Source organism: Onychomys torridus, chromosome 22, assembly GCF_903995425.1.
Source record: "Onychomys torridus chromosome 22, mOncTor1.1, whole genome shotgun sequence".
NCBI classification, from domain to species: Eukaryota; Metazoa; Chordata; class Mammalia; order Rodentia; family Cricetidae; genus Onychomys; species Onychomys torridus.
In genome coordinates, this window is record NC_050464.1 from 888676 (window position 1) to 915165 (window position 26490).

The 26490-nt window shown below is 41.1% G+C and overlaps 2 protein-coding genes across 2 annotated transcripts in view; one reads left to right on the plus strand and one right to left on the minus strand.

The window, feature by feature from the left end:
- Pds5b (PDS5 cohesin associated factor B) overlaps positions 1–3002 on the minus strand; it is a 143743-nt gene extending 140741 nt beyond the window's left edge. Inside the window, exon 1 of the mRNA XM_036171683.1 lies at positions 2777–3002. The gene's annotated coding sequence lies outside the window, so the exon portion shown is untranslated. The remainder of the gene's footprint in view (positions 1–2776) is intronic.
- A 305-nt stretch (positions 3003–3307) lies between these two features.
- On the plus strand, positions 3308–25135 carry LOC118572281 (NEDD4-binding protein 2-like 2). The gene is made up of 6 exons (XM_036171780.1): positions 3308–3404; positions 5532–6754; positions 15791–15915; positions 19717–19805; positions 20353–20429; positions 23675–25135. Exons 2-6 carry the CDS (start codon positions 5532–5534, stop codon positions 23874–23876), a joined length of 1716 nt encoding a protein of 571 aa, XP_036027673.1. The 5' UTR covers positions 3308–3404; the 3' UTR covers positions 23877–25135.
- Positions 25136–26490: the final 1355 nt, after the last annotated feature.

Below are 26490 nucleotides of genomic sequence, written 5' to 3' on the forward strand. Positions count from 1 at the left end.
CCAAATACCTGGTACCCAGGCCCGTGGTCCAACCATCCTCTTATGCAGTCCTGCTGGGTAAAGCAAGCTCAGATCTCACTAGGAAGAAACCTCTGTGGGCTCCAACAGAGAGAGAGAAAGAAAGGAAGAAAGGACAGCCATCACAGATGTGATTTCTGACAATTACACCAGAAGCTTTGTTTACAGGGGTGTTTTTATTCAGAGGATGCTCTCAGCTCCCGGTGCTCTATAGTAAGCATAAACTGAAGGGGGGAGCACATACACTTTTATGAATATCAAATATGTTACAAGATGTCAGTGGGTAGAGGCCTTGCCTGCCATACTTGAGGTCCTGGGTTCAAGTCTCAGCACTGAAGAAATCAAGTCAGTGGCTGTTAAAGGAGTATGAACAGTCTGGCATGTTTCCAGCTGCTGTGGGATGATGGGATGTAAGGGGGTGTTAGGGGTACAGAGGTATTAATGCCCCAAAGAAACAATAGGTTTGGTGTTGCCTTCTGGAAAACTCCAACAGATTCTTCACAACTGAAGCGTAGAAACGGGGATTAAACACAAGCAGGGCAAGGACACTAGTTGCAGCTTTGCGTTGCTTCATGAAGTCCGTGAGTTTTCTCTCTTTTAGATTATGGCCTTTCTCTGCCACCCCCACCTCCTCACTCTGACCTGTCTATAGCATCCTCTCTCTCAACAAGTGTCAATTGTCACTGTCCCCTCACTCAGGTTCCCTTCTGGGGCTCTTTATGACACTTGCCTCTTGAGACCTCACTCTGCTCGGGGGACTCTTTGGATCCTCTCATCTCTGGGCCAAGATGGGGTCTAGATGTGTATCCCTCCCTTCATATTCAAAACTTAATCACCAGTTGATAATACTAAGGGTGATGAACTTTATTGTAGAGCCCACCTGAATGAGTTTAGGCAGCTCAGAAAAGAAGTGTGGGGCCTGATTGATGACCTGAGTTCAAGTGCCAGAAGCCGTGATAGGAATCTAGATGAGGTGGCAACATCTGGAATCCTGGAGGTCCTACAGCAAGATGGGCCATTCAGACAGGAGAATGAGCCAGAAGCTTACAGGCCAGCCTAGAACACATCGTGGAACAGTGAAACAGGAGAAATCCTGCCTCAGAGCAAGGTGGAAGGAAAGAACCAACTCCTGGGGTTGGGGATGTAGCTCAGTGGTAGAGCGCTTGCCTAGTAAGCGCAAGGCCCTGGGCTCGATCCTCAGCTCTGGGAAAAAAAAGAGAGAACCAACTCCTGAAAAGTTGTCCTCTGACCTTTACACAAGTGCCATGGAATATATGCATGCATGCTCGAGCACTCATACACACACACACACACACACACACACACACACACTGAACATAAGAGAGGGTGCTGGGGTTGGGGATTTAGCTCAGTGGTAGAGCGCTTACCTAGTAAGCGCAAGGCCCTGGGTTCGATCCTCAGCCCTGGGGGAAAAAAAAACTTATGCCAGGCAGTGGTGGTGCACGCCTGTAATCCCAGCACTCGGAAGGCAGAGGCAGATCTCTGTGAGTTCGAGGCCAGCCTAGTCTACAAAGTGAGTTCCAGACAGCCTCCAAAGCTACAGAGAAACCCTGTCTTGAAAAAAAAAAAACAAAACAAAACAAAAAAAGAGAGGAAGAGGGTGTTGTTGTTTTCTCAGTCTGTCACGTGAAGGGCCACACCCAGAATATGCAGCCGATGTTCCAGAAGATGCCCTCACTAAACAACAAATAACTCACCTTGGACTTTCTATCCCCCCCCTCCCGCCAGAAGTATAGAAATAAAAAGGCATTTTACCAGCCCGAATGGACTAACACAAGAAGTACGTGCAAGCTTCACCTTTGAAATTTTAGTTGGGATGGCAGGATGGCTCAGTGAATAAAGACGCTTGCTGCTAAGCCTGGACGACCTGAGTTCAATCCCCAGGACCCACATATGTGACTGAATACTGACCTGGAGGTATGGCAGTAAAAAACTGCCAGCCCATCATGTACAAGGTGCTGGGTTCAACCCCTAGCATTGCAGGAAAGAGAGAGACAGAGACAGACAGAGACAGAGAGAGAGATACAGAGACAGAGAGACAGAGAATTTCTGCTGTTTAATCTTTCATCCCATCTCTAAATCCAAACAAATAACACACTATCAAAATGTAAAGCATTACAATGATATATCACGGTGAATGTCGAAAAAAAAAAAAATAGACCATATTTCTTAGGGTGGGTATGGTGACGCAGGCCAGTAATACCAGCAAGAGAATCAGGAATTCCCTGAGTCTCCTCGTTTACAGGGAGTTTGAAGTTAGCCTGGGGTCTAAGAGATCCTGCCTCTTCTTGCTTCCCTGGTCTCCAGACATGCACATTGTGCACATATGTACATGCAGGTAAAACAGTCACACGTGTAAAATAAAATAAGTGCTTATTAAAGAAAAAAAAAAAAAGGCGCACAACCGGATGTTAAACACAAGGAAACAAAGGTTGCAGTGAAAATTTCAGGAAGACTCAGCAAGGGGAAAGATAGAGTGTGAGCCCTCTGGATAACAATGGTGATAGGCATTCTGATGTAAATATCCTACTTTGTGCTTTTTAACTATTATACTTATAAGTTAAAACATTATTGTGCTGTAGTCAAGAATTATTCAAATACGAAGAGACTGCCGATTTCCTTGTAGAGACAGTGGGAAAAAGGGGGGGGAAGAAAGGCCGATAATTGAAGCTAGTCATTGTTTGGTTGATATTTATTTTTAATTCAACACATATTTATATAACAGTTTTTTTCTTACCTGGCAGTAGGATCCTTTATAATTTCCCCCCTAAGCGTCACCTCTCTGTTACAGGGTTCTGCGATGCAGGCTCTCTATCCTTCCACAGAAGTTCAGGAGCTTAAAATTATACTTGGTAGCCTTTCTTAGAAACCACAGCAACCCAACTCTGCTATACCAAGTGTTTTTTCCTTGGAAATGTTAGGTCGATTCTTCTGTCTTCTAAAAAGAACCAGAAAACCGTTCACTCTCTGCGAGGGGCTTACGCATCCACCTGGAGGCGCCAAACACTGTATTCCTTCGGAGGAGAACGCCAGAGACGGTCGCTTTTTTGGTTAAAGTTAGTGTTTCTTTAAATAACTTCCCCAACTCTACTAGGGCGGGGAACAAGCCTGCACCTACGTTTGTTGCCAAATCAGCGCATACGTCACGCAAGGGACTCTGGAAGACCGAGTCTTGGTGCCATGAGGTAAACTAGCATGGCAGGGAACGCTGGACTTCAATTCCCACAATGCCCGGCGCAAGCCCGCGGCTCTGCATGGGAAATGCGAGCGGTGGTGGCCATCTTGCGTACGGAGCTGCTCCAGCCCTGCATCTCTCCCGCTCGGCTTTGTAGCTGCCTCTCGGACGGTCTTTCGCTCTCTCGGAGGTTCGTGTCTTTGCGGGAGTTGTGTTTTGTTTTAGGCGGGGTGGGAGTACATGCAGAGCTGTGGTGAGCAGACGCCCCGGTGTAGTTGGGGGAGGTGCTTCCGGTTTCGTAGGAGGCGAACGGCTCAAGTTTTCACTCGCGGCTTGGCACGACTCCTTCGTTTAACTGTGAGCGTGGAAGCCCGAAGAGAACCTTTCGGCCTCGGAGGCGCCCCGCAGATTCTAGACGGGACCTTGTCGTTTCCCTTGAGGACGGAGAGGCTGGGGGCCTCCGGCCGGGCCGCTTGCCTGGCGGTCAGGAGGCCTTGAGGCCCAGCTAGGAGGCCGGCAGTGTTCGTGCACCCTTCGCTCTCCCGTCCTCGGGGATCTCTGATGTTTGAATGGGGAGACGGGACGTGTGGCTGACGTGGGGGCTGTTTGCGCGAGAATGGAACTTCCTTCGGCTCTGCTAATGGCCTGTTGGCTTCCCTAGTTTGTGGGGTTTGGGTTTTGAGTCCCAAAGAGCGGGCCGAATGAAGTACTGACCAAAACGGGATTTTTGGCTTCCTAAGGGTTCAAAGAAACTTAAAGAGTCGCGAAGTTGTGTTTTGTTTTGTTCTCTACTCTGTAAGTCAGGATGCTCTGGAATCTGTGTAGTCAGCCCATACTGGCCTGAAATCGCCTATTGATAGGATTACGGGTTCGAGCCACTGCCTGTCAAAAGAAGTGTAGCTTAAATAATTTATTGACGGGTCTTGTGTAGTACAGACTGACCTTGAACTTAACTATGTAGTCCAGGCTTGAACTCCTGATCTTCCTTCTCCCCCATCTGCCAAATGCTAGCATTACAGTCATAAACCAACCTGCCTGCAAAGTTTATTTTTAAGTTAGGGAAACTGCTAGAAAAGATGAATGCTTTGATTTTGACCATTTTTCTGATTATTTTTCCTAAGCATAATTTGTATCCTCAAACTCAAATTCTGTTTTTTTTCTTTCAAATTATTGCACCCAATTTGGAACTGCTTTATACTACTTGGAGGGAAAAGGTCCACAAAGACTGATTTAGTTCATCTCGTATTGATGCTAAAGACAGGTTGATGGAAGTATGGAAACTGAAGCCTGTATTCCAAAAGACACAGTGATTTTAAACAGGAAGGGATTCATGATACAGTGAACCTTAGCCAGTTTAGATACATAACAAATGCCAGTTATGTATCTGTACACACACATGTAGATACACGGACTCAGGTTTCCAAACGTAGGTCCTTAAACTCTGGAATGGATTGTTTAAAGACAGGACTGGGCCAGGAGGTGGTAGTGGTGCACGCCTTTAATCCCAGCAATCCCGGCAGGCAGAGGCAGGCCGATCTCTGATTTCGAGGCCAGCCTGGTCTCCAAAGCGAGTTCCAGGAAAGGTGTAGTGCTACACAGAAAAACCCTGTCTTGAAAAAAAACAAAAACAAACAAAAGACAGGACTGGTAGCATGGACCTGTAATCTCAACTACTTAGGAGGATGGACAGGTAGGGCCTCACTTAACTCTACACAGAGAATTCAAGGCCACACTTGTCAACTTAGTGAGACACTGTCTCAGCATGAAAAAGGTAGGACATAGTTCTGGAGTAGAGTGTTCATTTAGTATGTATGAGGTCATAAGTTCATCTTCTGTACCTCCAAAAAAAGGTGCACATATTTTTTGGGGGGCAGGGGGTTCGAGACAGGGTTTCTCTGTGTAGTTTTGGTGCCTGTCCTGTATCTTACTCTGTAGACCCGGCTGGCCTCGAATTCACAAAGATCCGCCTGGCTCTGCCTCCCGAGTGCTGGGATTAAAGGCATGCACCACCATCACCCGGCTTTTTTTATTTTTTTGGAGCTGAGGATCGAACCCAGGGCCTTGCACTTGCTAGGCAAGCGCTCTACCACTGAGCTAAAATCCCCAACCCTGCACATGTATTTTAAAATGATACTAACTTCAGCAAGACTCCTGTAAGTTATTGTGACTTAAAATAAGTGGTTATAAAATTACACTTTGACTTTGGTTATTAAATGCTTATGTCACAAAAATCTTTTCTCACACTCCTTCCTTATGAAAAAGCTTTTGTTTAAATTTTTAAAAATATGACTTAATAATTGTGTGTTTTACTCCTCAGATGCCCTATAGTGAAATTGAAGCTAAGTTTTTGGGACCTGGAAAAGAACTAACAAGGGAACCATGCTCTAAAAAATTGAAGTCAGCTGCAGATGATTGTTTCTCCCATCAAGGTGGTCCTGAAAGTCACAGACTCCAAGAGAAAACCAGAAATAATAAGGCCACCATTAACTTCAGAAGACGTATTTGTCCTGAGGAAGACAAAACCAGAACTACAGATGTGTTGTGCAAGGAGATGCCTGGTAATAAAGTAGGTGTTGAATCCATTGGTTCCAAAGTCTTACAGGATGGAAAGCCTTCATCACTGTCCAAGGATGACGAAATCTATAGCACAAGTAAAGCATTCATAGGCCCCATTTACAAACCCCCTGAAAAGAAGAAATGCCGAGAAAGGAAGCATGGGACGGACAGCTTCAATGGTGTAGATGACAAAAGAAGACGAGAAGAAAAACAGAGATCTATCTCCAAAAAATTGGAGATTGACACGGAATTATCCCAGTTTTACAAAGAAATTGAAGAGCTGGAAAATGAAAATGATGCTTCACAAGGCAGTTGTAAGGTACCAGAGCCTTCCCCGGAACAAATTATTCCGTATGACCAGGCCTGTGGTACCTTAAAATCCAAGGAAGAAAGTAAAGACCTCAGTAATGCTCTTCAGCCACATTGTGGTTACCAGCAGTACTTGGAGAATGAACCAGGCAGATATCTCTGTGATGAACAAGTGATGCCTCCATTTTGTGATACTTCATTTTCTTCCTTCGGGCCTGAATGGCAGTCAGTACATCCTTTTGTCATACCCCATGGTCCTCCTCTTCCCAGTTTTAATTATCATTTTAATATTCCAAGATTCAGTGCCCCACTAAATCCACCACCAAATATTTTCCCTGGACCAGATGACTGTCAGATGCAAAATGGCTGTTATGTCGATAGTTGTCAGGATAGCTGGAACTGTTTAACTTTTGATGAGAACGATGAGTATGCTAATTATGGTGTGACTAGCAGTAATGTTCAGCCCTTTAGAAATGGCTACAGTGTGCAAGATGAAAGTGTGAGTAATGGTTTCTGTGAAATCAGAGAATGCTGGAGAGATCCTCTTATGGAAGAGCATAATGGAACAGACAGGTTTGTGAGCCAGTGGTTTCCAGAGGAGAAGTTAAATAAATTGCAGAAATTACTTATTCTTTTGCGAGGCCTCCCTGGTTCTGGAAAAACAACATTGTCTCGGTAAGTAAAGGATACCAAGAGAATACTTGATGATTCATTGCTTAAATGGGTGATCAGTGCTTTCATGTTTCTAGTAGAAAATTTACCACTGTGTTTGGGAGTGACATCTGATTGGAAATACTTTAAAAGATGTATTCTAGTGGAAAGGGAGAATTGCTGTATATATATTTAGCATCTTATAAGAGCTTTAAATATAAACTATAAGTAAAACAGCAACGAGCAATGCTACTTAAGAATTGGGTAGCTGGTGTAAGTTCAGGAAAAGCTGGACTCGGCACTAGGAAATCTGGGCTTTGGTACTTTTTCACTCTGCTGGGCAAGTTTTGCTGCCTGTTAATGGAATAAGGGATATTTATTTTCTTAGAATTTGAAAAACAAATTAGGGGTCTTGAATGTATTAAGCATTATGCCATGTTCGTACCTAATTGGGGTAGCGTTTTTTTTGTTTGTTTGTTTTGGTTTTTTTTAAGATTTATTTCTTTTTATTTTGCATGCATTGGTGTTTTGTTTGGTGAGGGTATCAGACCATTTGGAGCTGGCTGGATTACAGACAGCTTTGAGCTGCCATGTGGGTGCTGGGAATTGAACCCAGGTCCTTCGGAAGAGCAGCCAGTGCTCTTAACCGCTGAGCCATCTCTCCAGCCTGGGATAGTGATCTTTTAAAAAAATATTTTATGTGTATGGGTGTTTTGTTTATGTGTGTATCTGTGCACCACTTCCAGGAGGCCAGAAAAGTTCCCCTGGAACTAGAATTACAGACAGTTGTGAGCCAGCACATGAGTGCTGGGAATTGAACCTAGGTCCTCCAAAAGAGCAGCCAGTACAGTGCTGTACCCACTGAGCTGTCTCTCCAGCCCTGTGGGACTGAATTGCTGTTTAGTTTTAAATTTTTAGTGTGTTGAATTGAGCATTCTGATTAGTGGCGTTAGAACTGGTAGTGTTTTTATTGTTACAAAATATTTCAGATTTTTAATTTTCTTTACAACTTGAAGACAGCATTGTCACAATTTGCTCAGGTGTGGAAAATAACTCAAACTATAAATTTCTCGTAGTTTATATAGGAAAGGTTAAAAAAATAGTATCTTTGTGTGAAAACTAGTATCTGAAGAATTTACAGATACTTATATTTATTTGTAATATGACCTAAATAAATAAAATTTCAGACAAAAACAGAAATTCAGTTTATAGTATAGATTTTCAAGCAAGTTAAGCTGTTTTAATTGACTGATGTTTTTGTGAAGGTTTTGTAAGAATATGAAGTTGAGCCTCAGAAGAGGGAAGTTGTCTTACAATGTTCTGGGTTTAGGCTATAGCAGAGAAAAGTTGAGACTTGGTAATTGGTTGAAGTAGGTCCGCTAGTCAGAGCTGAATATTGAAAAGTAAAAGAAAATTAGGACAACGGGTTGGAGAATGTTGGAATGGAACTCAATAGAATTTCAAGAAGGTCTGAGAGATTAGGTGGAGGTGATTATGTCTGTGGGTATTTGCTTGAAGAGAAGAAGGTAGAACATTTAAGACTGGAAGGATACAGCAAGATCTCAGGTTCAAGGCCAATCTGGGCTAGGGACCAAGTAGTCGGCTAGCCTGGGCAGCAGAGAGAACCAGTGCCTAAGCGGATGCTCAGCAGCGAGTGCCATTTGTTTCCGTTTTCGGTTTAGAGAGTACTTTGACAGCAGAGTTCGGGGAGCTGAGTTGTTTGCATTTTATAGGCACAAAGACTGGAGGAAACAGTTGAGGTTAACAGAAACTACTATTAAAAACCAAACCCCTTCCTCCCCCCCAGAACTGAAAATAAGAGATCAAATGGTAATGTGCTTTCCCCTATGTTTTCATTTTTGAAGTCTTTACATTTTTATTTATTTGTCTGTCTACTATATTTTCGTGTGTATGCCTTGGTGTCCCTGCCTTCATTTTTAGTACCTACTACTACATACGTACTTTATGTGTGATTCCTCACTTCAAGGAGCTTGGTTAAAGAGATAGGAAAACACACACAAACACCTCTTTAGATTGATGGATATTGTTTAATGAAGACAGCCTGCCCTTTTTGTTGTGATTTTTGTTTTGTTTGTTTGGTTGGTTGGTTGGTTTGATTTTGGTTTTTTTGGGACAGGGTCTCTATGTAGCCCTGGCTGTCCTGGAACTCAACTATAGGCTAAGCTGGTATTGAACTCACTGCCTTCCAAGTGCTAGGACCAAAGAGGTCCACCACCAGCCAGGCTTGACTTCTTTACTTTTCAGTCTCTAACCCCTGAGTTATTTGGCTTCGAATATAAAACCATATACAGTTTCATAGAGGTGTTAGCTTTCACAACAAGGTTTGAAGAAAGGAAAGAATACAGAATTGTTAGATCAGAACTCTGCTGATTTGGAGAAGTAAATCAGCTTCCCTTTGCTGATGAGCCCCATTCTTCTTAGTTCAGTCCTTACTTCACCACCTCCACCATACATACCTGTCTGCATTTGTCAGTTTTCTCCTGTTGGTGTGCAGTGGCTTCTTTAAAGGCTGCCTTAGATGCCTCCTGTTTGTTTTGAGATACTGGCTTACTATAGTAGCCTGAGCTAGTCTGGGACTTACTGTGTGTCCAGCATGCCCGGAACCCACTGAGAAGCTCTGGCTGTTCTGGAACTCACGCTCTCTGGCGCTTCAGCTTCCCAAGTGTTGGTACTGTGGGCACATGCCATCACTTTCTGAGGCTTTATTTGTCTTTGCGTCCTTAGTGACTTCTGAATTTATACAGCTTTTACCTTTACTACTGTGTTCAGTATAAGCTGTACAAGACAGCATTATCTTTTTGTTCATTAACGGTTGACCTAAGCCATTTGAGTTATAAGAAGGCAAGAATTAGTTGTTTACCCTATACCAACCATTTGTTAATTTTTTTATTTTTTTTTTTTTTTGGTTTTTCGAGACAGGGTTTCTCTGTGTAGTTTTGGTGACTGTACTGGATCTCTCTCTCTGTAGACCAGGCTGGCCTCGAACTCACGGAGATCCGCTTGGCTCTGCCTCCCGAGTCCTGGGGTTAAAGGCGTGTACCACCACCACCCCACCATTTGTTCATTTTTATTATTTATTATTATTTTATTTTTGGGGTGTGTCTGTGCTGGGGATAGAACCTGAGCCTTGTGCATCCTATGCAAGCATTCTCCCACTGAACTTCATCCCTTAACCCCTAGTTGTTTGTTATTTTTGTTTGTTTTGGGTTTTTCTTTTTTTTTTCTTTCTTTTTTTTTTTTTTTTTTTTTGAGATAGAGACTGGGCTGGAGGGATAGCTCAGCCGTTAAAGGCTAGGTTCACAACCAAAAATATAAGAGATAGAGACTTTCTAGAAATTGAAGGCTTGCCTGAAATCTGCCATGTAGCAGAGGCTGGCCTCAAACTTAGGATCATCTGGGTGCCAGATTACACACATGAATCACTACACTGGGCTTGCTGCTAGTTTTGTTTTTTTTTGTTTGTTTGTTTTTTTAAGATTTATTTATGTATACAGTGTTCTGCCTGCATATACAACTGCAGGCCAGAAGAGGGATTATCAAAGATAAAGGGAGTTTAAGACATTTGTAACAGTTTGTAGTCCACATTTGGAGACTCATCCTTGCTTAGTTAGCAGGGGATATGATTTCTCTGATTAGACAACTGCTGCCTGGGCTATAGCTTAAATCGTCCCAATGGTCTCATAATTGCGCTAAAATGTTTTAAGGTCAGTTATAACAACTATGTTGGATGTAATACATATTTTATGTTTCAAATTTATTCAGAATTGTAAGCAGAGAACCAGGCTTGGCAAAAGCAGCTGTCATTTGTTCAGTATCTATATACAGAGCGACTGCCCTGAGAGGAGGTATTAATAATTATACAAATGAGGATATAGAATGGTTTAGTAAGCTTGTAACATGCCATCTCTAGAACTAGAACTTTAGATTTCTAGAGGTAACTTCAGAACTTGCCTATTTTTTCCAAAACCATATAGTTTCCAACATGATGCATGCCCTAGACATTTGCTGATGACTTCATTCATTTATTCAAGGTCTCAGTAGGTAGTACAGGGTGTACTAAAACTTGTGAATTTCTTGCTTGCACCACCATAGCTACCTTTTGCTGAGGATTCTAAGGCAAGGGACTATGCAGTTGTCCCTTGGTTCTTGGGTGAGTTGGTTGTGGGCTCCTGTACAGGTATCAAACTCCTTTGATACTTAAGTCCCTTGAATAAATTTATTCCCACGTGTGTATTTAAATGATCTCTGGATTCCTTAAAATACCAATACAATGTAAACGCTGCATATTTAGTTGCTGTATTGTGAACTGCTATTTTAGAGCAGTTGGGAAAATGTTCTGTAATGGTAATAGGATATATTTGACAGATTTATAAGAAAAATACTTAATACTCTGCCTTCTGTCATTCAAAAAATAACTACTAGATGGATAAAGGACTAAAGTAAAAAAAACCTACAAGGTGGATGGAGAGATGGCTCAGTAGTTAACAGCACTGGCTGCTGCTCTTCCAGAGGTCCTGAGTTCCATTTCCAGCAACCACATGGTGTTTCACAGCCATCTATAGTGGGATCTGATGCCCTCTTCTGGCTTAAAGATGTACATGCAGTTAGAGCCTTCATACACCTAAAATAAATAAATCTTTTAAAAATACCTAGAAAAAAAGTATGGACTGAAGAAATATAGTAATTTGGACTAACAAGATGATGGTGTCTGCCATCAAACCTGATGACCAGAATTTGATCCCTGGAACCCACATGCCATGTGCCCACCCCACCCCACCTCCCACACAAAATAACTGTTGCTAAAGAGGAAAGAGATGCTAAAAATACCTAATAATTTACCATCTAGGAAATTAAAACAAAACAAAAACCTTGCAAAAATAACATTTGTTGTTAACTTTTTAAAAAAATTTATTTATTATGTATACAGGAGAGGGTGTGAGATCTCATTACAGGTGGTTGTGAGCCACTATGTAGGTGCTGGGGTTGAACTCAGGACCTCTGGAAGAGCAGTCAGTGCTCTGAACCTCTGAGGCATCTCTCCAGCCCTCCCCCCCCCCCCCCCGCCCTTTTTTTTTTTTTTTTTTGGTTTTTGATTTTGTTTTTTCCAGACATGTCTCTTTGTGTAGCCCTGGCTGCCCTGGAACTCACTCTAGGTCTGCCTGGCTCTGCCTCCCAAGTGCTGGGATTAAAGGTGGTCATCACCACTGCCTGGCTGGTGCTAACACTTTTATTTAAGCCATTTATTGTGGTAAGTGCTATACATGTTACTTTCTGAGGAAAGGGGGACCTGGGGATAAATATTTGAGATGAAGTGATTATCCCAGTATAATCACAAAGCTTCTTTTTCAGATTTACTTATTTATTATGTATACAGTGTTCTGCCTGCATGTGTCCTTGAAGGCCAGAAGGGGGCACCAGATCTCATTACAGATGGTTGTGAGCCACTGTGTGGTTGCTGGGAATTGAACTCAGGACCTCTGGAAGAGCAGTCAGTCAGTGCTCTTAACCGCTCAGCCATCCTTTCAGCCCCCACAAAGCTTCTTAATAAGAAGGTAACAGGAAGGAAAGTCACAGATATAAACCCCAGAAGCAGGGGTCAGAGAGGAGAGAAGACTCCACATTGCCCACTTTGTACTAATGGTCAAAGGCCCCACAAACCAAGACAGTGAGTGTGCCTAACCTAGAAACTAGAAAAGACAAGACAGCACTCTCTAGAGCACAGAGAGATACAGACTGACCTTCAAAAATGCAAGATAATAAGTTCTGGTTGTTTTACATCATTTGTTACAGTAAATATAGGAATTAAAAGCACTGTTTGAAAGTGATGGAAGAGGCTTTTTGTTTTTGTTTGTTTGTTTTTTGTTTTCTGTTTTCCTACCTTTCTTTGGAAGAGAGTGATTAGTTGAACTCAGTAGGAGATACTTATTTCTGGTCTTAAGTTCTTTATGTCTTAGCTGGGAAAATAAAGTAGATGCTCCAAAGTGCTTGAGTACAGTGCTTCTGCACTAGGGTCTCAGCCTGTGCCAGGTTCACTTAGATTGTTTTGCTTCTTTGGAATACTAGCCCTGTCTGGCATAGAACTCTAGAACTTACTTACTGTGTAGGTCTCATGGCTGCCCTGGAACTCGGAGGTCCACCTTAGAAGCTAGTAACCAAATCTATTCAGAAGCCTCTCGGAGATGAGACTGTACAGGATCATTGTAGGCCACTGGTTTGGGAGGCAGAGGCATCCATGGCCTGGCACTGAGGATTTGATGCCATGACCCTTGTTTTCTGCTGCATAGTCAGCTTCCCTGGTGGAACTGCTGTGTTTATTTTCTTTCCTGGACTTTTTTAATACCAGATTGTCAGGGTTTTGAGAATTGAATGAGATCATAGAGATGTGTGAGTCATGGTAAGTTCTCTTTTGAGAAACTGTAACTCAAATGGCCACTGATAGTGTTTAATTAGTTGTTTGATTTACTAAGTTCCAAGATACTAACATTTTGAGACTCCATCTAGAAGACTTGATGAGATAATTAGAGTATAAGAATTTTGAAAATACTGTACTTGCTTTTGGTTCAGATGCTTGATTAAGTATCCCATTCCCCTAGGTTGATAAGCACTTTTTTAATTTCCTGAAGTGAAGCTTCATACTTGAGATAGTTGTGGAGTTTGAAAAGGATGTGTGCACACTTCCTGCTGTCTGGGAAGAAAATGTCTTGTCAGCCTCAACTGTTAATCATTATTATTTATGTATTTAAGGAGGTCTTCAGGGCTGGGCGGTGGCAGCAGCGCACGCCTTTAATCCCAGCATTTGGGAGGCAGAGGCAGGTGGATCTCTGTTATTTCAAGGCCAGCCTGGTCTACAGAGCGAGATCCAGGACAGCCAGGACTGTTGCACAAAGAAACCCTGTCTCAAAAAAACAACTGCAACAACAACAAAAATTGTATGTGTTAATGTTTTGCCTGTGTCTGCATGCCTGGTGCCCTTGGAGATCAGAAAGGGGCATTGGATTCCCTCCATAGTAGTCAGCTGGGTGCTGGGAATTGAACCTGAGCCTTCTGAAAGAACAGTCAGTGATCTTAACCACTGAGCCATCTGTGTTGCCCCAACATTTAGCTTTTAAATTTTTTTTTTCAGGTCACAAAAAAAGGATCAAAAATCTTTTGTAGTTTTTGAAATCAGGCTTTCTAGGCTAACATTCAAACTGATCAATTTCATTGTGGCATTTCATGAATTGTTATTCACTCCCCGCCCCGCCCCCACCCCAACTGGCTTCCTTCCTTCCTCAGTTAATTCTCCTGCTCTCTTTCACTTGTGCTATGTTACCTTTATTTCTCTCTCTCCCTTAAGATCTCTGTCCTCTCATGATCCTTTTCTAATTTTTTGACCTAGAAACAGCACATAGATAAATACAGATAATTGAAGCATTTTTTTATATTTCAAGTTACCTATTTAAGCAAATGTAGATGTCAGCTAGAGTTCAGAAAAAACTATAAAAATTGAAATCTGGCGGGGCGGTGGTGGTGCACGCGTTTAATCCCAGCACCTGGGTGGCAGAGGCAGGTGGATCTCTCTGAGTTCGAGAGCTACAGATGAGTTCCAGGAAAGGCTCCAGAGCTACACAGAGAAACCCTGTCTCAACAAACCCCCCCAAAAAAAACAAAAAACAACAAAAAAAAAAAAACTTTGAAATCCAACTCTATTTCCTCCAAAGAAATACATAGACAACACAAACCTTAACTTCCATTTAATTTATTTAATGTAATTTACTATAATTCTGCTATAACTTGCTGTATAATACACTATAATTCAAATTTAAAGTTTGCCACTTTGATACATACTATTGTTTTTATTATAAGGTCTTAAAAGTGTGGGGCGGAGCAAAGGCATTTGTCGTGTTAATAGTTGAAGTCCTCCCTACTACCTTTTGGTAGGAGGTACTCTTGACTTGTCTTAGGACTGGATTGTTTTACTCTTGTTTACTTCTGCCAACTATCCCTTCCAACTCCCTCACATAGTCACGTGGTCCCTGGTTGTTGATTAAGGGGAAGAGAGACTGCAGGATGTTGTGTAGGTCCAAATCCGTGTCCGTCTCCCAGTCTCACTGCTGATGGGAACGCTCTTGATAGTCGGAACTTTCATTATGGCAGAAGGCTTGTCTTTTTTTCTTTGTCTTTTTTGTTTTGTTTTTTTTTGTTTTTGTTTTTTTTGTTTTTGTTTTTCGAGACAGGGTTTCTCTGTAGCTTTGGAGACTGTCCTGGACTAGCTCTGTAGACCAGGCTGGCCTCGAACTCACAGAGTTCCACCTGGCTCTGCCTCCCAATATGTAAAGTAAATTACTTGTTTGTTTGTTTATGAAAATACTGTGGTTGAATAGCTAAGAACTTTAGAACTGGTAGTCCAAGGTTCTGAATTTCAACTTCCATTTGTCTTTCTGTCCACATAGCCCCGTTTACTGTATATCATTGTATGATGGTATGTTTTTTTTCAAAGCAGAGCTTACTTGTTACTGCTCTGACCTGAGAAATTTTTATTTAGTATTCAGTGATTAATTTCATGTAACAATCTCTGAAGTTTATTATACTTTGGCAGAGCACAGGTTGTTTGCAATCTTATGTCTTAGGCTATTTCTTACTCTCACATGTGGGTCTTCTATGTTTGTGCTAATGGAAATGAGTTTGTGAAAGCTGTTTTGGATCAAATGTGTTTCTCCCAGATGGATCGCTTACTTACTATTACTTGGTTTTTAGATTACTTGTACCAGAGAGAGACAGTTGCAGGTATTCAGTACCGATTCACACAAAGTGAAAACGTGCATAATTGCTAGCTGATGTCATTTGGGAAGCAGCGCATGGCATTTTAAAGTCACTGTGCAAATACTGGTTTGAAGTTCTCACATCTGTAGTGGATAGAGTGAGGTTGGAAGTCATGTTAGAATCTGGACAGTCTGAAGGGATTGCTGCTCTACTGTTGACCGGCAGTGGCTTTAAGAAGACAATGCCAGGTGTCCATTGCTAGCTTGTCATAGACCTTATGATTTCTTTTGTTAACAGAATTCTGCTTGGTCAGAGTCGCGATGGCATCGTGTTCAGCACTGATGACTATTTTCATCATCAAGATGGGTACAGGTACAATGTTAATCAACTTGGTGATGCCCATGACTGGAACCAGAGCAGAGGTTTGTTTTGGGCCAAGGCTCCTGGGATGGAGTATTTGACCTTGAGTCGTACCTGGGTTTTAATTTAACGTAGACTTTTACTGCTGAGGGACTTTGACAGACTGTTAATAACCCAGAGTCCCAATTTCTTACTTAAGACATGATAGTAATTATATTTGCCCTCTCAGATAAAGTTTGTAAGAATCAGTGAACTTAGATAAAATGGGATGACCTGTAGAAAATATAAGCTGATAAGACACGGGTGGGGGCCATTTCAATACGCTTTCTATTTTTGCACTTTATGACTAATTCATAGAACTCTTGTACCTTTATTTTATATTCCGAAAGCGTTTCCATCCTGCTTAATGCTGATGTCCTTAAATCTTAAACAATGCCTGTGTTAGTTTTCCTCATTGATATTATGAGAACCCTATCAAATACTTCAATTTTAGAAGACGTGGGTCAGTCAGTGTCTTTCCATCGGAAATAGTGGTCTCAATTCTGATAGTCCATTTGAATCATATAGGGATCCCCTCACCTTTACAAAAGGGCTTGTCCTTGGGGCTCAGTCCTAGAGGTTCTGCTTCAGTTTGGTTTAGAATGAGGTCTAAGAAATGGACCCTTAAAAAATATTTTCATTAAAAATTTTTATGTGTATGGGTGTTTTACTTGGATGTAGATCCCTGGAACTGGAATTACAAACAGTTGTGAGCCACCACATGGATGCAGGGAATTGACCTGCATCCCTGAAGAGCAATCAGTGCTCCTAACAGCTAAGCTATCTCTAGCTCCAGGTTTTTGTGTTTGCTTTTGTTTTTAATCCTCTAAGTGATTATAATTTGGGATCGATCTAGAACTATCTAAAAAATACATGTACTATAAGTTACTTTTTGGTTTTTTTCGAGACATGGTTTCTCTGTAGCTTTGGAGCCTGTCCTAGACTAGCTCTGTAGACCAGGCTGGCCTCGAACTCACAGAGATCCACCTGCCTCTCCTTCTCGAGTGCTGGGATTACAGGCGTGCGCCACCACCGCCCAGCTATAAGTTACTTTTAAAAACCTACTTTTGGGCTGACAAGATGGCTCAGTGAGTAAGACATTAACTAGGCTCTAAGATCTGCCTGCCCTAAACATATCTGTATTTAGTACTTCTTGTTGCTGAGACCCAGTACCCAGCAAGAAGTAACTTAAAGAAGGGCTTGTTTGGGCTCACAGTTTAAGAAGGGATACTTGGCAGGGAAGGCATGACAGGAATATGAGTCATATCTACTGTCAGGAAGTAGAGGACCCCTTTCCTCCAGCCATGCCCCCACCTCTCACATGTTCCTCAGCCTTCCAAAACAGTGTTATTGTCAGGGGATGGAGTGTTTGGACATGTGAGCCCATGGGAGCCATTTCCCCTTTCATACCATAAACAGGTGCGTCCAGTCCTTTGACATGTAACCCAACCCTGTTCTCTGCAAAGTTCACTCTTGAGAACTGTTGAGCCTAGTTACAAAAAAAAAAACTGCGAAAAGTAAATCTCATGATGTTTTTAAGTGAGTTTACAATTTTGTAGTGAGCCACAAATCATGACAAATCTCTGCCACATGTGGCCTATGAAATGCAGGTTGGACGTGCCTCATTACATTATATTGAATTTTGTAGTTTGAATACTGTATATCGAGAAAATTTCCATCTTTCAGAAGTTACTTTTCTTGTCTGAGGTATACATACACTGCTGTCATTAACAAATGGTTCCCTGTGACAGTGACTCTTCCCTCGGGGTAAGGAATGACATAGGGACAGAGAGTTTAGAATTAAAGTTTCATTCCCCTCGGTCACACATTTGAGAATCATGATTCTAAGAAGTCCACAAAAATCAGCTAAACTGTGGTATTGAGCTACTTGACATAGGAAATTTTACTTGTGGGTAATGCCTTTCTTTTATACTAACGTTCAAAAGCATCACTTAAAAAGTTTTTTCCAGCCGGGCGGTGGTGGCGCATACCTTTAATCCCAGCACTCGGGAGGCAGAGCCAGGTGGGTCTCTGAGTTCAAGGCCAGCCTGGGCTACAGAGTGAGTTCCAGGAAAAGGCGCAAAGCTACACAGAGAAACCCTGTCTCGAAAAACCAAAAAAAAAAAAAGTTTTTTCCTTCCTTTTTTTTTCTTTCCTTTGAGATTATCACCATTCCACTCATGACTGCCAGAAGTTACTCAAGGAATCCCACTCTACATAGGCCTAATTCTCCTTACATGACAAAAAATTGCCCCCCCCTTTCAATTCTTTTCCAAATTAATGAACTCATAGACCCAAATATCCTCATCACATCAGCAACCCTCTCAGTCCTTACTGTAGCACGAAATGGACTCAACTAGACACAAACATAAAAGAGCTACAGCATATTCATCTGTTGCCCATATAGGATCAATAATTTCTACTCTCCTACAACTTCTCCCTCACACTTCTCAAGCTGTCTGTCCTCCCCACAGTTTCAGTCTGCATTATGCTCCACACCTGTTCATTTATGTCAGTCAGCTCCATACCACTTACATGAAACAAAACACCAGTCCTACCACCTGTCAGTCCTACTACCTGTCAGTCCTACTACCTGTCAGTCCTACTACCTGTCAGTCCTACTACCTGTCAGTCCTACTACCTGTCAATCGTACTACCTGTCAATCATACTACCCCATCGTCTCCCTAGTCCTCCTTTCTGGAGGAGGCCTTCTTCCACTGACAGGATTTCCACAGAGTGAATTATTATCGCTGAACTACTGAGAAATAACAACTTCCCCTTAGTCACACTAATGGCAGTTGCAGCCCTCATCAACTTATTTTCTACACACACCTCACTAACCACCAATAATGACTCCAAAATATTTATTCACCCAACAAATCTAAAAAACAACCTTGCTCTTTCCCCATTAGTAATTATATTTGGCATACCACTCTCTGTATCCCTGGCTGTCCTCTTGTAGACCAGGATGACCTTGAACTCATAAAGATTCACCTACCTCTGCCTCCCGAGTGCTGGGATTAAAGTCATGCGCCACCACACCCAACTTTCCTTTTCCTTTTAATTTATTTATTTTGTGTGTGTGTGGAGGGGGGGAGCGCAAGCGAGCTAGAACAGGTGCACATGTGCTCAGTGAACAACTTTTTTCAAGAGTGATCTCTCCTTCGTCTTGTTTTGATTGTTTTGAGGCAGGCTCTCTCTTGTTTCTGTTGCTGCACTCTACTCCAGGCTAGCTGGACTGGAAGGTTTAGACCCGTTTTCCTGATTCTGCCTCCATCTTGCTGTAAGAGTTGTGGGATTGTAGATGTGTACCATTGCCCCTGCTTTTTAATGTAGCTTCCAGGGAATGGGCTCAGGTGTCAGGCTTGCATGGCAAGCACTTATCTGTCTGAGCCATCTCTCACATCAATTTTATATTACAGAAAAACTGTTCTGACCTATAAAAGATCTTACTTATTGCCTCAGTGTTTTGTTACACTTGTCATATAAAAATTTCTTTCTGTGTAAGTAAATCTTTGCTTCTTGTACTTTGCTCTTTATCACCTTTATTTCCTGTTAATGAAATTTGGGTCTAGACTGAAAACTTCATTAGCCGTAAGTGGACAAAACACTCCAGGATGTGTTTTTGTGGTTTGTTGGAGTTGGTTTGTTTGTTTTGTTAAAACCAGCATCCAGTCCAGAACATATCTTCTATTTTATCTCTGGTATGTCTTGTATTTCATGTTACTTACTGAAGAGCTACTACAGTTTTCATTTTAAATGCAAAGATGTATTATATTTCTTAATATCAAATATTTAAATTTTACTTATGTTTTTATTTCAGCAAAACAAGCTATCGATCAAGGGAGATCTCCAGTTATAATAGACAACACTAATACACAAGCCTGGGAAATGAAACCATATGTGGAAATGGTAAATAATTGACATGCAAATTTTTGTCTTATTTTTATTTTTATTTATTTTTATTTTTTCTTTTTCTGGTTTTTCAAGACAGGGTTTCTCTGTGTAGTTTTGGTGCTTGTCCTGGATCTCACTCTCTAGACCAGGCTGGCCTCGAACTCACAGAGATCCGTCTGGCTCTGCCTCCTGAGTGCACTACTGCCGCTCAGCTTGTCTTATTATTCTTAACAGATTTTTATATTCTGAAATTTTGGTCTGTTTGTCTTTATTAAGACATTTTTACCTTGTTTTGTAAATAGTTTTGTTGGGGTTTTTTTAGCTTAAAAATTGGGAATGGTGTTTATAATGTTTGAATGTGCTCTTCTTAGTTATTCCTGGACTTGAAGATAATAATTGGAATTGGTCCAGTTATAAAGTCTTAATGTTTTCTAAGCCACATTTTGCCAAGAAGCATTTTTCTTGGTTGAGCGGCCTTCCTGTTGTCAGACGAAAGGCCTCTCTGTGTGCCTTCCTTTCCTTAAGCATGTTCTCTGGCTTTGTCTTCTCCCTCCCTGTGTAGGCCATAGGAAAAGGATACAGAGTAGAGTTTCATGAACCGGAAACTTGGTGGAAGTTTGATCCTGAAGAATTAGAAAAGTAAGAGCTCATTTTTATTGAATCCCTGTCTTGTTTCTTCGATTTGTCTTTGTGTGTTTGGTTTCTTTCTGGCTTTGATTGACGTCTTTGTTAGGAGCAGGGACTGTTTATTTTTTTTTAAGAGGAACAAGTGTTTGAAGAGCTTTACCTTGTCAACATTGTATTAACTATCTTTTACCAAACATGCTTGGTGCTTTGTCTTAATGTGAATTCTTTTATTAAGTTGTTGACTGGTGATGTGACATTAGAGCACCCCCTCACCCTCCAGCACCCTGTCCCTGTCATAGGTCCCAGCATCAGCTCTCTACCTGGTATTTCACCTTGCTCTGACTTCCCCTTTGTCCGTAATTCTGTCCCAAGAGCCTTGGGATCCAGTGTTTGGGAATTCCTTTTTTTTTTTCTTTTTCTAGGGTGGTAATGTGGTGCATTTAGCTTGTTTTCTGTGCCTTCAGAGTTTGGGCACTATGTCATTTCAGACATCTTACCATTTCTGCTGCAAACTGCAACCATTCATCTTAGACAGGAAAGAGTCTGCCTGCTCTAGTTCCTGTGAAGGGTCTCTCCTGTCTTTCCTGACCAGGAAGACTGAGGGTTTGTGGGGTTGTTCTGGGTTGTTTAGAGGTTTGGCGTTGTTTGTTTGTTTGACTCACATTGGGAAAATAAGTCCAGAGTTTCCTATGTGCTAGGCAAGGACTCTTGAGAGCTCTCCAGATTTCAGACTGAGAGTCTTGTGGGAAACTGGACCAGGACTGGGAGTCTGGCTCCTTGTTGGAGTTTGCCGTGTCCTACCTGTCATGTCACTGCTTGTCTTGTCCCACCTTACTTTCCCTGTTTGGATTCACTCCCTTAGTAACAGTTTTATTGAGGTGTAATTCATATAGCTTACAGTTTACCCATTTCAAATAGGCGACTCAGTATTTTTTAGTATGGTTATAGAATTGTATAAATGTCACTCCCCTTTTATCTTCCATCAAAGTTTGCCCCTTTCTGCTGCCAACTGTTACTGTTTATTTTCTGGTGCTGTGGAAGGAGCCCTAATGTGCACACAGTCAACACATTATTCTGCCTTTAGCTGTATCCCCAGCCTTCAGGCTATGATTCTGTGTATGGGTATGCCTAAATCATTTCCTTCCCCAACTTTCATCCCTTGACCACTCTCTATGTGATTTGTGTGCTGTCTGCTGATAATGGGATCTGACGGCACTGTTTGCTACCAAACCGTGTGTTACACTCGGGGTGGAAGAATGGACCTTTACAGCTAAAGGTGGTTGAATGGTGGCTAGAAATGTCTGAGTGATTAAACTGTCCTGTAGTTACGGCTTCATTTATGTTTGAGATACTGCTGTGACTTAATTTGGTTTTTTGTTTGCTTGCTTGACTTTTTAAGTTTTGTTTTGTTTTGTTTTTTTGTTTTTTGTTTTTGTTTTGTTTGTTTTGTTTTGTTTTGTGTGTGTGTGCTGGGGATTGACCCCAGGGTTTCAAGCATGCCATAATAATGAGCTAACACTGGTAAATTCCCCTAGCCCATTTGTTACTTTTTTTTTTCCTCTTTTTAGTTTTTCGAGACAGGGTTTCTCTGTGTAGCTTTGCGCTTTTCCTGGATCTCACTCTGTACTCCAGGCTGGCCTCGAACTCACAAAGATCCACCTGCCTCTGCCACCCAAGTGCTGGGATTAAAGGAGTGTGCCATTACTGCCCCAGCTTCTTACCAATTTTCAACCTTGAATCTGTTTTATTTTTTTCTTCTGTCTCTGTTGTTGTTGTTCTTAAACTTTGAGTGTAAAACATCAAATTAGAAAAATAGATGTTTTTTTTGTGGCTTATTTCTAGGAAAAATGAGTTAGTAAAGCAAGAACAATACTATGAATGTAAAGTCTGTTCCTATGTGTTGTCTTGGAGTCTTGGAGAGTCAGGGTCATATTGTAGGAAACTTTGAGAGTAAATAAACTGACCGAAGGCCTCAGTGTCAAGAATTGTTTTTAAATCACTTTTCTTGTCCAAAACTCACATAAAGAAAATTACAGGAAGAGCGAGGCTTGGTGGCACATGCCTGTAATCCCAGCACTAGGGAGACCAAAGCTGAACAAGGACTTTGCATGGCACACATACTTAGCTATCCCTCAGCTGCTCATCACAGGCCAGTTTTTGCTGCTGCTGCTGTTGTTTCTGTTGTTGTTGTTTGACCTGATAATCTCTTACTGCCTGTGTTTTTTTGGAAGTTTTGCCATGTAGCTTTTTGTCTTGATATCATGGCTTAATGTTGCCTTCTTTTCAACTTACATATGCATATATAAATAAAGTCATCTATTATATATTCTTTATATCTAATTTTTGAATTAACATCCTACTATATTTCTAATAATAAGGTACTAGTAGTATGAAATTTTAAAATGTAATAGGAAAAGCTAGGCATGGTGGTGCATACCTTGAATCCCAGCACTTGGGATATGGAGACAGGCAGAACTCTGTGAATTCCCAATGCCAGCCTGATCTGCAGAGTGAGTTCCAGGACAACCAGAGAGCTCCTGTCTCCAAAAACCAAAATAATAAATACAAGAGGAAGTGTCATAAAGTAACTGATAAATTTGCATTTTTGGTGAGTCTTAGGAAATCCATTCATTTCTTCATAAGTCTCAAAACACTAGCTCATAATTTGTTTCTATTAATTTAAAAATGTTTTCCCTTTTAAAATGTTTAAAGAAATTCCATGTAATATATTTTGATCATATTCTTTCCTGTCCCTCAATTCCTCCCAGATTCCACCCTCCAACCTCATGTTCTTTCTCTTTAAGAAAACAACTTCTGCCGGGCAGTGGTGGCGCACGCCTGTAATCCCAGCACTCAGGAGGCAGAGGCAGGCGGATCTCTGTGAGTTTGAGGCCAGCCTGGGCTACAGAGCGAGTTTTAGGGAAGGCACAAAGCTACACAGAGAAACCCTGTCTCAAAAAAAAAAAAAAAAAGAGAGAGAGAGAGAGAGGAAAGAAAAAAAGAAAGAAAGAAAACAACTTCTATTTTGCTGTATACCTAATGTTTTCAGTGAGCTGTAATTATTTAACTTTGTCTTCTGAAAATAGCGAGTATGAATCTTCTTGTATAAAGCAAGAATGAACAGAGTGTCTTTTCATGTTTGTAAAATACCATTTAGACTTTATACTGTTACTGTATAACTGAATCTCTAAACCTATAGCTTTCTAAAAAGAAAGAAAGAAAAGAAAAGATGTAAAATCCTTTTCTTTTTTTGGTAGGAGGAATAAACATGGTGTGTCTCGGAAGAAGATTGCTCAGATGTTGGATCGTTACGAATTTCAAATGTCCATCTCTATTGTGATGAATTCAGTGGAACCACCACAGAAAAGCATACAAAGACCCCTCCCTCTCCCGGGGGAGCCGAGGTGGGGAGGCTCTGTAGGCTCACACAGTCCAGCTGCTGTCACAGATAGCTCTTAGGTGGGCTGGGTTAGCTGACAGTGCTGACTAACTACTTTAAGAGCAAAGTAGTGAGCCTGTCTTGAATTTGAATAGCTTCAAATAAAAAGAAAACCACTTTGTGCTGCCTCACAAGGGCGTTCCTTACAGTTGTTTAGATCCTAAAGTACAAATAAAAGTCGCATAAAATTGTATTTTAAATGTTTTTATAATCTTTTGTGATAATGCTTTTGGTTATTGTGAATAGTAGAATGAAGAGGGAACTAGGATTTTTTTTTCTAAAACTAAATTTTAAACTAATCTATTTTAAATACTGTTGAACTGCTTTTTTAATAGTTCATACTTCAAATTTTCATAAAAACAAACATTTTCCCTTCATTACCCTAAATATAGAGAAACACCAGCTTTTTATACAATACTTTATAGTTGATTCATTTGATTTGGCATGCTAGTGAATTACGTCTCAGCACATTCAGAAGTGTGACAAAATTAGCTTTAAGCCATAATTAGCATCTCACTTGGTTTAAACAATTTCCCAGCAAATTTTAGTCAGTAGGTATATTAATCATCTGTGGGTCATATATTTACATTCAGACCCCTTCCTTTCCGGGGGGCAAAGGTGGGAGGCTCTTTGCTCTCTAGGCTCACATAATCAAGGGAGATACACATATGTATATCCGTATCCCTCTTAGGCCATCTCCCTACTCCTTCCTGCTTGGAGTTCTGGGAAGGTGAGAGGCAACAAGGTACAGAGTTTAAAACGCCTGTCAGACAGACAGTGCTGATAATGGCTCAGCTGTTTTGCTGTTGTTAAATTTGATGCAGTGTAATTCTGATATAAAAATACTTTGGATAATTGCTTAGCACTGGTAAAGAACATTTGTCTTGTGCATTTTTATTTCTCCTGGTTCTAATTCTTACTGTGGAACCAGCTGTAGTAGCCTCCTCTATTAGATGATATTCTTTTTCTTGGATTTTTAAAACTAGGTGTGTTACTTCATTTCAGAGTCTTGTAATTCATTTCCATTGTCAAACACCGCTTTTCCTAGTCTGTTCCATTGAGCAGTACAGGTAACTCCACCACTTCTTACTAGAACACCTAGTTTCCAGTGTTGCATAGAAAGTGTTCCTTTACTCTCTGGTTTACTTTTCTAAGAAAAATTCCAGCTAGTTACAATGTAATTTCAAAATTAATTTATCACGATCCTGTGTATGCTTTGCATGTTAATATGTCACGACCCTTAAATTTTTTACTAAATAGCCTATTTTAAATCATGAAATCTTTGTGTGTTATTTTAAACCCTTCAAGTTGTGAGACTGAAAACTAGATAAAGGATTGTCAGCCACTCTCTTAATTTAATCATGTCGCCGTAACTAAGGTTGTGACTGCTGCTGTGTGCTTGCACTTCTTGTGAATAGATCCTGACTTCTGTCTTCTTACCTTGTTTAACACGTGTGTGTTTGTATATATGTGTTCATCCTAACTAAACATGTAGTAGGAATATGCTAACGTGTTCTGTGTGTGGGTGTGTCTACATATGTATATATACATTATACATAGCTTTTTAACATAAGATTGCTTTTTAATTTGGATTTGTGTTTTCTAGTATATTATTTAAATTAGCACAGTTTGAAAACCATACTGAAAGGTTAAACTTAGGGATAGGTGAAGTAACTTTTAGATACGCTGTGTCTTTAAGAAACTTTACTTAGTGTAAAGAAATCCTATCTCGAAAAACCAAAAAGTTGAAAAGAATAAAAAAAGAAACTTTATTTAAGACTGGAGAGATGACTCAGCGGTTAAGATCAAGGGCTCTTCCAGAGGACCCCATTTGATTCCCAGCACGCATAAAAGGTGGCTCATGACCACCTTTCCCTCCAATTCTAGGGACACCAAAACCACTAGCCTCTGCTTGTGCCTGTCCTCATGCACGGAGACTCCACGTGCACCCGTGATCTAAGCAGTTTCAGTTAAGCTGCAATGGCGGAGCACGCCTTTGATCCCTGCACTCGGGAGGCAGAGGCAGGCGGGTCTCTGTGAGTTCAAGGCCAGCCTGGCTGGTCTACAGAGTGAGATCCAGGACAGCCAGGACTACACAGAGAAACCCCAAAAAATAAAAAAATAAAAATAAAAAAGGAGAAGCTTCATTTGGAGTCACAGTGCCGTGAATCTCTGCTCATGGATAATAATCTCTTAGTTATCCAACTATGTTTTTTGACAGAAGAAGATTGCCTTTCAGAGATACAGACTATGAATAAGTACATTTCTAGGTTTCTTTTACAGACTCAACTTTATCTTCTTGTATTTCTGAATAATAACAATCATTCAAAGATCATTAATCATTGCTGTGTAATTTTTAAAATTATAAACGCTTGGAGGAAGGGAAATCTACATTCTCAAAGACTTTTTTTTTGTTTTTGTTGTTTTGGGTTTGTTTTTTGTTGTTGTTTTGTTTTTTGAGACAGGATTCCTTTTTGTAGCCCTGGCTATCCTGAATCTCGATTTCTAGACCAGGCTAGCCTGGGACTCACAGAGATCTGTCTGCCTCTGCCTCCCAGCTGCTAGGATTAAAGGCATGTACTACCACCGCCCAGCCTCTCAAACACTTTTTAAAGGTAGAAAGTTACTGAATTG

What these genes read in the sequence shown, in the direction of transcription:
- LOC118572281 (XM_036171780.1), top strand. Translation starts at nt 5,532, where the DNA reads ATGCCCTATAGTGAAATTGAAGCTAAGTTTTTGGGACCTGGAAAAGAA. An exon ending in GGAAAAACAACATTGTCTCG is followed by an intron (nt 6,755 to 15,790) that starts GTAAGTAAAGGA and finishes TTTTGTTAACAG; the next exon opens with AATTCTGCTTGGTCAGAGTC. An exon ending in GATCCTGAAGAATTAGAAAA is followed by an intron (nt 20,430 to 23,674) that starts GTAAGAGCTCAT and finishes TTTTTTTGGTAG; the next exon opens with GAGGAATAAACATGGTGTGT.